Genomic DNA, 15,000 nt, shown 5'->3' on the forward strand with positions numbered 1-15,000 from the left:
GACCAGGGGTAGAGAAAGGAGAGATACAGAGACGAGAGGTAGAGAAAGGAGAGATAGAGAGCCGATTGGTTGAAAAAGGAGAGATAGAGAGACCAGGGGTAGGGAAAGGAGAGATAGAGAGACCAGGGGTAGAGAGAGGAGAGATAGAGAGACCAGGGGTAGAGAAAGGAGAGATAGAGAGACCAGGGGTAGAGAAAGGAGAGATAGAGAGACCAGGGGTAGAGAAAGGAGAGATAGAGAGACCAGGGGTAGAGAAAGGAGAGATAGAGAGACCAGGGGTTGAGAAAGGAGAGATAGAGAGCCGAGGGGTTGAGAAAGGAGAGATAGAGAGACCAGGGGTTGAGAAAGGAGAGATAGAGAGACGAGAGGTAGAGAAAGGAGAGATAGAGAGCCGATTGGTTGAAAAAGGAGAGATAGAGAGACCAGGGGTAGAGAGAGGAGAGATAGAGAGACCAGGGGTAGAGAAAGGAGAGATAGAGAGACCAGGGGTAGAGAAAGGAGAGATAGAGAGACCAGGGGTAGAGAGAGGAGAGATAGAGAGACCAGGGGTAGAGAAAGGAGAGATAGAGAGACCAGGGGTAGAGAAATGAGAGATAAAGAGACCAGGGGTTGAGAAAGGAGAGATAGAGAGCCGAGGGGTTGAGAAAGGAGAGATAGAGAGACCAGGGGTTGAGAAAGGAGAGATAGAGAGACGAGAGGTAGAGAAAGGAGAGATAGAGAGCCGATTGGTTGAAAAAGGAGAGATAGAGAGACCAGGGGTAGAGAAAGGAGAGATAGAGAGACCAGGGGTAGAGAGAGGAGAGATAGAGAGACCAGGGGTAGAGAAAGGAGAGATAGAGAGACCAGGGGAGAAAGGAGAGATAGAGAAAGGGGTAGGAGAGATAGAGAGACCAGGGGTAGAGAAAGGAGAGATAGAGAGACCAGGGGTAGAGAAAGGAGAGATAGAGAGACCAGGGGTAGAGAAAGGAGAGATAAAGAAGGTGAAGGTAGAGAAAGGAGAGATAGAGGAGGTGAAGGTAGAGAAAGGAGAGATAGAGGAGGTGAAGGTAGAGAAAGGAGAGATAAAGAAGGTGAAGGTAGAGGACCAGAAAAGGAAAGGAGGGATACAGTGAAAAGGGTAGTGAATGGAAGCACATAGAGTAGTTGAAGGTGAAAGGGGTGGATCTGAAGAGAGAGAGAGAGAGAGAGAGAGAGAGAGAGAGAGAGAGAGAGAGAGAGAGAGAGAGAGAGAGAGAGAGAGAGAGAGAGAGAGAGAGAGAGAGAGAGAGAGAGAGAGAGAGAGAGAGAGAAAGGGAAAGGGATAGAGGCAGAGAGAGGAGAAATGTCTGTACTGTTTGACAGGTAGAGGATGAGGAGAAGGAAAGAGAGATGAGGCAATAGAGATATAGACAAATAGACATAGAAAGGAAGAGGAGATGGGGATGAGGCTTAGTACCCATAGAGATAGGAGTCTATCAGTGATACATATACTCTTACTGAGGAGAGAGAGAAAGAAAGAGGGATGGAATAAGGGAAAGAGAAAAAGTAGAGGACAGAAGGACTTTATGAGGTTGTGGGGAGACAGGTGGAGAGAGAGACTTGTGTGCTATACTTTTGTGTGTGTGTGTGTTTCTTGCTAACCATATGGTCTGCTACCAGATGGTCTGCTCCCTCCCTCCCTCCCTCCCTCCCTCCCTCCCTCCCTCCCTCCCTCCCTCCCTCCCTCCCTCCCTCCCTCCCCTCCCTCCCTCCCTCCCCTCCCTCCCTCCCTCCCTCCCTCCCTCCCTCCCTCCCTTTCCCTGTAGATATGTGTGATAGGTTAGAGCTGTTGCTGTAGCTGTTCGTAACACCGACTGTCCAACAGTCGGTGTTACATGTAAGATACAGTGCCTTGTGAAACTTTTCAGCCCCCTTGAACTTTGCGACCTTTTGCCACATTTCAGGCTTCAAACATAAAGATATAAAACTGTATTTTTTTGTGAAGAATCAACAACAAGTGGGACACAATCACGAAGTGGAATGACATTTATTGGATATTTCAAACTTTTTTAACAAATCAAAAACTGAAAAATTGGCCGTGCAAAATTATTCAGCCCCTTTACTTTCAGTGCTGCAAACTCTCTCTAGAAGTTCAGTGAGGATCTCTGAATGATCCAATGTTGACCTAAATGACTAATGATGATAAATACAATCCACCTGTGTGTAATCAAGTCTCTGTATAAATGCACCTGCACTGTGATAGTCTCAGAGGTCCGTTAAAAGCGCAGAGAGCATCATGAAGAACAAGGAACACACCAGGCAGGTCCGAGATACTGTTGTGAAGAAGTTTAAAGCCGGATTTGGATACAAAAAGATTTCCCAAGCTTTAAACATCCCAAGGAGCACTGTGCAAGCGATAATATTGAAATGGAAGGAGTATCAGACCACTGCAAATCTACCAAGACCTGGCCGTCCCTCTAAACTTTCAGCTCATACAAGGAGAAGACTGATCAGAGATGCAGCTAAGAGGCCCATGATCACTCTGGATGAACTGCAGAGATCTACAGCTGAGGTGGGAGACTCTTTCCATAGGACAACAATCAGTCGTATATTGCACAAATCTGGCCTTTATGGAAGAGTGGCAAGAAGAAAGCCATTTCTTAAAGATATCCATAAAAAGTGTCGTTTAAGGTTTGCCACAAGCCACCTGGGAGACACATCAAACATGTGGAAGAAGGTGCTCTGGTCAGATGAAACCAAAATGGAACTTTTTGGCAACAATGCAAAACTTTATGTTTGGCGTAAAAGCAACACAGCTCATCAACTCATCATGGTGGCAGCATCATGGTTTGGGCCTGCTTTTCTTCAGCAGGGACAGGGAAGATGGTTAAAATTGATGGGAATATGGATGGAGCCAAATACAGGACCATTCTGGAAGAAAACCTGATGGAGTCTGCAAAAGACCTGAGACTGGGACGGAGATTTGTCTTCCAACAAGACAATGATCCAAAACATAAAGCAAAATCTACAATGGAATGGTTCAAAAATAAACATATCCAGGTGTTAGAATGGCCAAGTCAAAGTCCAGACCTGAATCCAATCGAGAATCTGTGGAAAGAACTGAAAACTGCTGTTCACAAATGCTCTCCATCCAACCTCACTGAGCTCGAGCTGTTTTGCAAGGAGGAATGGGAAAACATTTCAGTCTCTCGATGTGCAAAACTGATAGAGACATACCCCAAGCGACTTACAGCTGTAATCGCAGCAAAAGGTGGCGCTACAAAGTATTAACTTAAGGGGGCTGAATAATTTTGCACGCCCAATTTTTCAGTTTTTGATTTGTTAAAAAAGTTTGATATATCCAATAAATGTTGTTCCACTTCATGATTGTGTCCCACTTGTTGTTGATTCTTAACAAAAAAATACAGTTTTATATCTTTATGTTTGAAGCCTGAAATGTGGCAAAAGGTCGCAAAGTTCAAGGGGGCCGAATACTTTCGCAAGGCACTGTATATAAGCTATAATACAGGAAAGGGTTGTGTTATGGAGATTGATGCTGGTTGCTGATTGTAGCTCAGTGAAGCTCCAGTCTGAGGACAGAGACTCTCCTCTGTTTGGTCATTCTCCCATCGTCCCCATCACACACACACACACACACACACACACACACACACACACACACACACACACACACACACACACACACACACACACACACACACACACACACACACACACACACACACACACACACACACACACACACACACACACACACACACACACACACACACACACACACACACACACACACACACACAGACAGGTATATCTTCATGGGCACACATGGGCACACACATACACACAAGCATACACCCACACATCATCAACAACATCACTCCAACCATAAAGCTAAGGGAGTGGGGGAGAAGGGTGGAGAGAGAGACTGAGAGACAGAGAGACTGCGATAGGAGAGAGGACGAGAGGAAATGAGAAGAGGCAGGAGAGACAGAGAGGGAATATCCACCCCCTCCTTATCTCTCTCTATCCTCTCTCTCACTCTCTCTCTTCCCCTGTCTTCCCTTGCTTTTAACTCTGTCATGTTGCTATATATAGTGCGGTGAGGAGGGAGGAAGGAGAGATTCATAATTGAAGGTTCTTGGCAGCATGGATCAGAGCACTGGCCACATTAATAAGCAGATTGTGTGTGTGCAAAACAACACCGGCACAAAATGTGCAGAATGGTAACTTGACACACTACACAATATGGACAACACACACACACACACACACACACACACACACACACACACACACACACACACACACACACACACACACACACACACACACACACACACACACACACACACACACACACACACACACACACACACACACACACACACACACACACACACACACACACACACATATACTACTAATTCCATATAGGACTAACACACACATGCTACTTAAATGTACACACACATGTTCACACATCCATCCTTTTCCTCTTTATTCTCTATGGTTTCTCTTGACGTTTCGTCTTTAGGGGAGTGTATCATTGCTACTGCTTCCCACTGTGGGTCTAAGCCATCTAGCACTTAGTGACACGTGTTTCTGTGAATATCTATGTGTCCATCCTTTTCCTGTTTATTCATTGTATGTTTGATTGATTGGTTGATTGATTGTTATCTCTATATCTCTATTTCTCTTCTTGATGATGCTTGTCTATCCAACCTTCCAGTTAACTATGTTCCCTACACAGGAACATTCAGGTAGAGACTAGAGTGAGTCCATTGATAGAGTCAGCAGGGGGAAGGTATATATATCCACGTCCTCAGGACCTTCTCAAACGTTCCATATCCATGGATCTGTCTTCTGGCCAGCCTGGAAAAGAGAAAGTGAAAAGAGAGGGTGAAAAGAGAGAGTGAAAAGAGAGAGGGAAAAGAGAGAGGGAAACGAGAGAGGGAAAAGAGAGAGGGAAAAGAGAGGGAGAAGAGAGAGGGAAAGAGAGAGGGAAAAGAGAGAGGGAAAAGAGAGAGGGAAAAGAGAGAGAGGGAAAAGAGAGCGAGAAAAAGAGAGAGCAAGAGACAAACAGCATGAGATACAATTAACTACCCGTGAGTTTATGAGTTCATGTGGTAGGGATCCCTAATCCCTCTCTCGTTCTCTTCTTCTCTCTCTCTCTCTCTCTCTCTCTCTCTCTCTCTCTCTCTCTCTCTCTCTCTCTCTCTCTCTCTCTCTCTCTCTCTCTCTCTCTCTCTCTCTCTCTCTCTCTCTTTATTGCCCTCAGTCCTTCTGTATGTAGAGTCAAACGTTGATGTCACACTGAATCATACTCACTGCTTAGGCCTCATCCCTGCACTAGCCATAACAATGACTCTGTGTGTGTGTGAGTGAGTGAGTGAGTGAGTGAGTGTGTGTCTGTCTGTCTGTCTGTCTGTCTGTCTGTCTGTCTGTCTGTCTGTCTGTCTGTCTGTCTGTCTGTCTGTCTGTCTGTCTGTCTGTCTGTCTGTCTGTCTGTCTGTCTGTCTGTCTGTCTGTCTGTCTGTCTGTCTGTCTGTCTGTCTGTCTGTCTCTGTGTGTGTGTGTGTGTGTGTGTGTGTGTGTGTGTGTGTGTGTGTGTGTGTGTGTGTGTGTGTGTGTGTGTGTGTGTGTGTGTGTGTGTGTGTGTGTGTGTGTGTGTGTGTGTGTGTGTGTGTGTGTATGTGTGTGTGTGCCAGCTGCAGTTCTTCATCTGTTTAAATATACAACATGGTTAGTAATAAGCCCATGTGTCATCGCTCTGTGTGTGTGGCATCATTCTGTGTCTGTGTGTTTGTGTGTGCGCCTACATATGTTTGTGTGTGTGTGTGTATGTGTGTGTGTGTGTGTGTGTGTGTCTGTGTGTGTGTGTGTACCAGCAGCAGTTATTCTTCTGTTTAAATATACGCCTACATATGTTTGTGTGTGTGTGTGTATGCATCATCTGCGTGTGTTTGTCAGTGTGTATCAACATGCAGCGGGGCTGTGTGAGGGTAACTGTGTAATGACAGCCCATTACAACCATGCCTGGTGCATGTCTGAGTGACTCACTCACACTGGGCCCTGCAGCACTGCATTACGTTACACTCACATCAACACACACACACATCTCACCACAGACCCCACCAGGCATCAGGGAACAGCTGTCTGACCCTGTGTGTCGATGTGTGTGTGTGTTCATACTATATATGCAGGGTGGTTGTACAGCTGGTTTTCTTCTGGCCTGATCCCCATTTAGCAGGTGTCACCTTCGTGTATTTGTACACAGTTATTGCAATGCTATATGTTAATGTTTACCGTGCAGTGTAGGTCTCAGCCCATTCAGGAAACACTACACAATGCTATATGTTAATGTTTACCGTGCAGTGTAGGTCTCAGCCCATTCAGGAAACACTACACAATGCTATATGTTAATGTTTACCGTGCAGTGTAGGTCTCAGCCCATTCAGGAAACACTACACAATGCTATATGTTAATGTTTACCGTGCAGTGTAGGTCTCAGCCCATTCAGGAAACACTACACAATGCTATATGTTAATGTTTCCCGTGCAGTGTAGGTCTCAGCCCATTCAGGAAACACTACACAATGCTATATGTTAATGTTTCCCGTGCAGTGTAGGTCTCAGCCCATTCAGGAAACACTACACAATGCTATATGTTAATGTTTCCCGTGCAGTGTAGGTCTCAGCCCATTCAGGAAACACTACACAATGCTATATGTTAATGTTTACCGTGCAGTGTAGGTCTCAGCCCATTCAGGAAACACTACACAATGCTATATGTTAATGTTTACCGTGCAGTGTAGGTCTCAGCCCATTCAGGAAACACTACACAATGCTATATGTTAATGTTTACCGTGCAGTGTAGGTCTCAGCCCATTCAGGAAACACTACACAATGCTATATGTTAATGTTTACCGTGCAGTGTAGGTCTCAGCCCATTCAGGAAACACTACACAATGCTATATGTTAATGTTTACCGTGCAGTGTAGGTCTCAGCCCATTCAGGAAACACTACACAATGCTATATGTTAATGTTTACCGTGCAGTGTAGGTCTCAGCCCATTCAGGAAACACTATACTGAGTGTAAGGAAGTTGGTAGCTGTGTTTGTAGAATCATGGCATCATGTCCAATAATTCATCAAGAGCTTTTCTCAACTGTATATATTTGATCATGTGGTTATGATCAGCCAATAGCTACTGTATATCGTTGTTATTTTTGACTGGGAGTTTTAATTGTTGGCTCATTATTATATTTTGGATTTTAAAATATGTTATTATGATATACACGTTTGTTATAAATGTTATAACATTCTGGAATTCGGGAATAACTGAGTTAGTTGAGTATCAGATTGCTGGCGCCTTGTCCTTTTTCTGTCCTCTTCTCCTCTCCTCCCAGATCTCTTCCTGTCCTCTCTGTCTGTCCTCTTCTCCTCTCCTCCCTGGTTTCTTCCTGTCCTCTCTGTCTGTCCTCTCCTCCTGGATCTCTTCCTGTCCTCTCCTCCCTGGTTTCTTCCTGTCCTCTCTGTCTGCCTTCTCCTCCCTGGTTTCTTCCTGTCCTCTCTGTCTGTCCTCTTCTCCTCTCCTCCCTGGTTTCTTCCTGTCCTCTCTGTCTGCATTCTCCTCCCTGGTTTCTTCCTGTCCTCTCTGTCTGTCCTCTCCTCCCTGGTTTCTTCCTGTCTTCTCTGTCTGCCCTCTCCTCCCTGGTTTCTTCCTGTACTCTCTGTCTGCCTTCTCCTTCCTGGTTTCTTCCTGTCCTCTCTGTCTGCCTTCTCCTCCCTGGTTTCTTCCTGTCTTCTCTGTCTGCCTTCTCCTCCCTGGTTTCTTCCTGTCCTCTCTGTCTGCCTTCTCCTTCCTGGTTTCTTCCTGTCCTCTCTGTCTGTCCTCTCCTCCTGGATCTCTTCCTGTCCTCTCCTCCCTGGTTTCTTCCTGTCCTCTCTGTCTGCCTTCTCCTCCCTGGTTTCTTCCTGTCCTCTCTGTCTGTCCTCTTCTCCTCTCCTCCCTGGTTTCTTCCTGTACTCTCTGTCTGCATTCTCCTCCCTGGTTTCTTCCTGTCCTCTCTGTCTGTCCTCTCCTCCCTGGTTTCTTCCTGTACTCTCTGTCTGCCTTCTCCTTCCTGGTTTCTTCCTGTCCTCTCTGTCTGCCTTCTCCTTCCTGGTTTCTTCCTGTCCTCTCTGTCTGCCCTCTCCTCCCTGGTTTCTTCCTGTCTTCTCTGTCTGCCTTCTCCTTCCTGGTTTCTTCCTGTCCTCTCTGTCTGTCCTCTCCTCCTGGATCTCTTCCTGTCCTCTCCTCCCTGGTTTCTTCCTGTCTTCTCTGTCTGCCTTCTCCTCCCTGGTTTCTTCCTGTCCTCTCTGTCTGTCCTCTTCTCCTCTCCTCCCTGGTTTCTTCCTGTCCTCTCTGTCTGCATTCTCCTCCCTGGTTTCTTCCTGTCCTCTCTGTCTGTCCTCTCCTCCCTGGTTTCTTCCTGTACTCTCTGTCTGCCTTCTCCTTCCTGGTTTCTTCCTGTCCTCTCTGTCTGCCTTCTCCTCCCTGGTTTCTTCCTGCCCTCTCTGTCTGTCCTCTCCTCCCTGGTTTCTTCCTGTCTTCTCTGTCTGCCCTCTCCTCCCTGGTTTCTTCCTGTCTTCTCTGTCTGCCTTCTCCTCCCTGGTTTCTTCCTGTCCTCTCTGTCTGCCTTCTCCTTCCTGGTTTCTTCCTGTCCTCTCTGTCTGCCCTCTCCTCCTGGATCTCTTCCTGTCCTCTCCTCCCTGGTTTCTTCCTGTCTTCTCTGTCTGCCTTCTCCTCCCTGGTTTCTTCATGTCCTCCCTGTCTGCCCTCTCCTCCCGGGTTTCTTCCTGTCCTCTCTGTCTGTCCTCCCCTCTCTGGTTTCTTCCTGTCCTCTCTGTCTGCCCTCTCCTTCTGGATCTCTTCCTGTCCTCTCTGTCTGTCCTCTTCTCCTCTCCTCCCTGGTTTCTTCCTGTCCTCTCCGTCTGTTCTCTGCTCTCCTCCCTGTTTTCTTCCTTGACTGTACTCTCTCACTCCGTTTGAGTGGTTGATCCTGGCCACCATCTGTGCCAACTGTATTGTCCTGGCTCTGGAGCAACATCTGCCTGATGGAGACAAGACTCCTCTGTCTGAACGCCTGGTACGTCACACACACACTGGACACACACTCACACAAACGGGAATTTGTCCCACACCCCCACTTACGAATGCATACACACACATACAAATTTGTACATGCACACACATGCATTAATGCACACAAACACTCACACAGACACACATATGAATGCACACAAACACTCACACAGACACATATGAATGCACACAAACACTCACACAGACACACATATGAATGCACACAAACACTCACACAGACACACATATGAATGCACACAAACACTCACACAGACACACATGTGAACATAGATATACCAATATCACACACATGCTGTAAGCATACATGCTGTACTATACAGGTGTATATGCATGGATCAATCAGGACGTTTCTTTGTGTATACATTAATGTTACGTATAATGCCGTGTGTGAACCTTCCCAGGTGGATGAATACTATACAATTCAGATCAGTTCCCTTCCCCTTTCCTGTCTAACATCTCTCTGTCCTCTCAGCACCATAGAGCCTTACTTCATACTGTCTAACATCTCTCTGTCCTCTCAGCACCATAGAGCCTTACTTCATACTGTCTAACATCTCTCTATATATGTATGTATATATATATATATATATGCCATTTAGCAGACGCTTTTATCCAAAGCAACTTACAGTCATGTGTGCATACATTCTACGTATGGGTGGTCCCAGGGATCGAACCCACTACCCTGGCGTTACAAGCGCCATGCTCTACCAACTGAGCTACAGAAGGACGTCTCTAACATCTCTCTGTCCTCTCAGCACCATAGAGCCTTACTTCATACTGTCTAACATCTCTGTGTCCTCTCAGCACCATAGAACCTTACTTCACACTGTCTAACATCTCTCTGTCCTCTCAGCACCATAGAGCCTTACTTCATACTGTCTAACATCTCTCTGTCCTCTCAGCACCATAGAGCCTTACTTCATACTGTCTAACATCTCTCTATATATGTATGTATATATATATATATGCCATTTAGCAGACGCTTTTATCCAAAGCAACTTACAGTCATGTGTGCATACATTCTACGTATGGGTGGTCCCAGGGATCGAACCCACTACCCTGGCGTTACAAGCGCCATGCTCTACCAACTGAGCTACAGAAGGACGTCTCTAACATCTCTCTGTCCTCTCAGCACCATAGAGCCTTACTTCATACTGTCTAACATCTCTGTGTCCTCTCAGCACCATAGAACCTTACTTCACACTGTCTAACATCTCTCTGTCCCCTCAGCACCATAGAGCCTTACTTCACACTGTTTAACATCTCTCTGTCCTCTCAGCACCATAGAGCCTTACTTCACACTGTCTAACATCTCTCTGTCCTCTCAGCACCATAGAACCTTACTTCATACTGTCTAACATCTCTCTGTCCTCTCAGCACCATAGAACCTTACTTCATACTGTCTAACATCTTGGATTATGTATTTATACATTGTGTATTTAAAGGGGCAATCTGCAGTTGGTTCATCCATGTTTTGACTTTATACCCATTGATTCTTGAAGAATAGAACTTCTTTTCATACCCCAACGGAACCCCCAAAATAATATAAAAGTTTGTTTCATTGTTTTAAAAACAATGTACTTAAAAAAAGAAAACATTGTTTAAACTGCAGATTGTCCCTTTAAGTTGAACCCTGTAAAGTCTTTGCACTGAGCCTTCTTCTATTAACCCCCCCCCCCTCTCTCCTTTAGGATGACACTGAGCCCTACTTCATAGGGATCTTTTGTTTTGAGTCAGGCATTAAGATCCTGGCTCTAGGATTTGCCTTCCATAAGAATTCCTACATAAGGAACGGATGGAATGCCATGGACTTCGTAGTAGTATGCACAGGGTGAGTGTTGAGAAACACACACCCACTCCCACACACACACACCCACTCCCACACACACACACCCACTCCCACACCCCCACACACACACACTCCCACACACACACACCCACTCCCACACACACACACCCACTCCCACACACACACACCCACTCCCACACACACACACCCACTCCCACACACACCCACACACCACTCCCACACACACACACCACTCCCACACACACACCCACTCCCACACACACACACCCACTCCCACACACACACACCCACTCCCACACACACACACCCACTCCCACACACACACACCCCACACACACACACCCACTCCCACACACACACACCCACTCCCACACACACACACCCACACACACACACCCACTCCCACACACACACACCCACTCCCACACACACACACCCACTCCCACACACACACACCCCACTCCCACACACACACACCCCCACTCCCACACACACACACCCACTCCCACACACACACACCCACTCCCACACACACACACCCACTCCCACACACACCCACTCCCACACACACACACCCACTCCCACACACACACACCCACTCCCACACACACACACCCACTCCCACACACACACACCCACTCCCACACACACACACCCACTCCCACACACACACACCCACTCCCACACACACACACCCACTCCCACACACACACACCCACTCCCACACACACACACCCACTCCCACACACACACACCCACTCCCACACACACACACCCACTCCCACTCCCACACACACACTCCCACACATATACAAAGATAATCTCAAACATGAGTGCACACCAGTGTATACACAGTAGCCAGTAGACCCAGTACGCCCGCACGCATGCACCCACTCCCACACACACACACCCACTCCCACACACACACACACACACACTCCCACACACACACACCCACTCCCACACACACACACCCACTCCCACACACACACACCCACTCCCACACACACACACCCACTCCCACACATATACAAAGATAATCTCAAACATGAGTGCACACCAGTGTATACACAGTAGCCAGTAGACCCAGTACGCCCGCACGCATGCACCCACTCCCACACACACACACCCACTCCCACACACACACACACACACTCCCACACATATACAAAGATAATCTCAAACATGAGTGCACACCAGTGTATACACAGTAGCCAGTAGACCCAGTACGCCCGCACGCATGCACCCAAACACGCTACACACACATTCACTGAAACAAGAAGCTTCTGGGAACCACGTTGAAAACACAGACATTCACACCAACAAACAGATCATGTGATCACATGCTATAGAGAGGGGAGTCATATATGTATGTATGTATGTATGTATGTATGTATGTATGTATGTATGTATGTATGTATGTATGTATGTATGTATGTATGTATGTATGTATGTATGTATGTATGTATGTATGTATGTATGTATGTATGTATGTATGTATGTATGTATGTATGTATGTATGTATGTATGTATGTATGTATGTATGTATGTATGTATGTATGTATGTATGTATGTATGTATGTACAGTGGGGAGAACAAGTATTTGATACACTGCCAATTTTGCAGGTTTTCTTACTTACAAAGCATGTAGAGGTCTGTAATTTTTTATCATAGGTACACTTCAACTGTGAGAGACGGAATCTAAAACAAAAATCCAGAAAATCACATTGTATGATTTTTAAGTAATTAATTTGCATTTTATTGCATGACATAAGTATTTGATACATCAGAAAAGCAGAACTTAATATTTGGTACAGAAACATGTGTTTGCAATTACAGAGATCATTTGTTTGCTGTAGTTCTTGACCAGGTTTGCACACACTGCAGCAGGGATTTTGGCCCACTCCTCCATACAGACCTTCTCCAGATCCTTCAGGTTTCGGGGCTGTCGCTGGGCAATACGGACTTTCAGCTCCCTCCAAAGATGTTCTATTGGGTTCAGGTCTGGAGACTGGCTTGGCCACTCCAGGACCTTGAGATGCTTCTTACAGAGCCACGCCTTAGTTGCCCTGGCTGTGTGTTTCGGGTCGTTGTCATGCTGGAAGACGCAGCTTCAATGCTCTTACTGAGGGAAGGAGGTTGTTGGCCAAGATCTCGCGATACATGGCCCCATCCATCCTCCCCTCAATACGGTGCAGTCGTCCTGTTCCCTTTGCAGAAAAGCATCCCCAAAGAATGATGTTTCCACCTGTTCTCATCCTTCTTCTTCCTCCAAACACGGCGAGTTGAGTTTAGGCCAAAAAGCTCTATTTTTGTCTCATCAGACCACATGATATTCTCCCATTCCTCCTCTGGATCATCCAGATGGTCATTGGCAAACTTCAGACGGGCCTGGACATGCGCTGGCTTGAGCAGGGGGACCTTGCGTGTGCTGCAGGATTTTAATCCATGACGGCGTAGTGTGTTACTAATGGTTTTCTTTGAGACTGTGGTCCCAACTCTCTTCAGGTCATTGACCAGGTCCTGCAGTGTAGTTCTGGGCTGATCCCTCACCTTCCTTATTATCATTGATGCCCCACGAGGTGAGATCTTGCATGGAGCCCCAGACCGAGCGTGATTGACCGTCATCTTGAATTTCCATTTTCTAATAATTGCGCCAACAGTTGTTGCCTTCTCACCAAGCTGCTTGCTTATTGTCCTGTAGCCCATCCCAATTTTATCCCTGATGTCCTTACACAGCTCTCTGGTCTTGGCCATTGTGGAGAGGTTGGCGTCTGTTTGATTGAGTGTGTGGACAGCTTCTTAAAGAAAAACGAACAGGTCTGTGAGAGCAGGAATTCTTACTGGTTGGTAGGTGATCAAATACATATGTCATGCAATAAAATGCAAGTGAATTCCTTAAAAATCATACAATGTGATTTTCTGGATTTTTGTTTTAGATTCCGTCTCTCACAGTTGAAGTGTACCTATGATAAAAATGAGAGACCTTTATATGCTTTGTAAGTAGGAAAACCTGCAAAATCAGCAGTGCATCAAATACTTGTTCTCCCCATGGTATGTATGTATGTATGTATGTATGTATGTATGTATGTATGTATGTATGTATGTATGTATGTATGTATGTATGTATGTATGTATGTATGTATGTATGTATGTATGTATGTATGTATGTATGTATGTATGTATGTATGTATGTATGTATGTATGTATGTATGTGTGTGTGTGTGTGTGTGTGTGTGTGTGTGTGTGTGTGTGTGTGTGTGTGTGTGTGTGTGTGTGTGTGTGTGTGTGTGTGTGTGTGTGTGTGTGTGTGTGTGTGTGTGTATGTGTATGTATGTATGTATGTATGTATGTATGTATGTATGTATGTATGTATGTATGTATGTATGTATGTATGTATGTATGTATGTATGTATGTATGTATGTATGTATGTATGTATGTATGTATGTGTGCATGTGTGCCTACGTGCCAATGTGTATGCGTGTGTACATGCAAATGTATTAAAACGTATGAAAATGAATGCACAGAGCAAGTCGCTCTGGATAAGAGACTGAACATCTCTGTTCAGTCTAACCCTGGAATGTAATGAAATTCCAGAGATATGGAAATCAGCATTTGTCCTACCACTTTTAAAAGGGGGAGATCCAACACTTTTAAATAATTTTAGGCCAATCTCAAAGCTGTCACCCCTGGTGAAAATACTTGAAACCCTTGTAAGTGAACAGCTAAAATAGTTTTTATTTACTAACTCTATTTTATCAATGTACCAATCGGGCTTCGGGAAGAAGCATAGCACAATTACAGTAGCCATGAAGGTTTTAAATGATATTGATATTGATAAATGATATTACTGAAGCCATTGACAAAAAAACAGCACTGTCTCACTTTTTATTGATCTCTAAGGCTTTTGATACAGTTGATCATGCTATACTAAGGCAGAGATTGTCGAGTGTAGGTCTTTCAGAGCATGCAGTTGCATGGTTTGCTAACTATCTGTCTGATATAACTCAGTGCACTCAATTTGATGGGCTTATGTCTGTTAAATTGTCTGTCTTGAATGGTG

At 45.6% G+C, this 15,000-nt stretch overlaps 1 protein-coding gene across 1 annotated transcript in view; it reads left to right on the forward strand.

The window, feature by feature from the left end:
- LOC123998970 (voltage-dependent P/Q-type calcium channel subunit alpha-1A-like) overlaps window positions 1-15,000 on the forward strand; it is a 250,420-nt gene that overhangs the window by 34,642 nt on the left and 200,778 nt on the right. Inside the window, exons 2-3 of the mRNA XM_046304259.1 lie at window positions 9,004-9,109; window positions 10,818-10,957. Coding sequence (XP_046160215.1) covers window positions 9,004-9,109; window positions 10,818-10,957 — 246 coding nt within the window. The remainder of the gene's footprint in view (window positions 1-9,003; window positions 9,110-10,817; window positions 10,958-15,000) is intronic.

This window comes from Oncorhynchus gorbuscha, linkage group LG16, assembly GCF_021184085.1.
Source record: "Oncorhynchus gorbuscha isolate QuinsamMale2020 ecotype Even-year linkage group LG16, OgorEven_v1.0, whole genome shotgun sequence".
Lineage (NCBI taxonomy): Eukaryota > Metazoa > Chordata > Actinopteri > Salmoniformes > Salmonidae > Oncorhynchus > Oncorhynchus gorbuscha.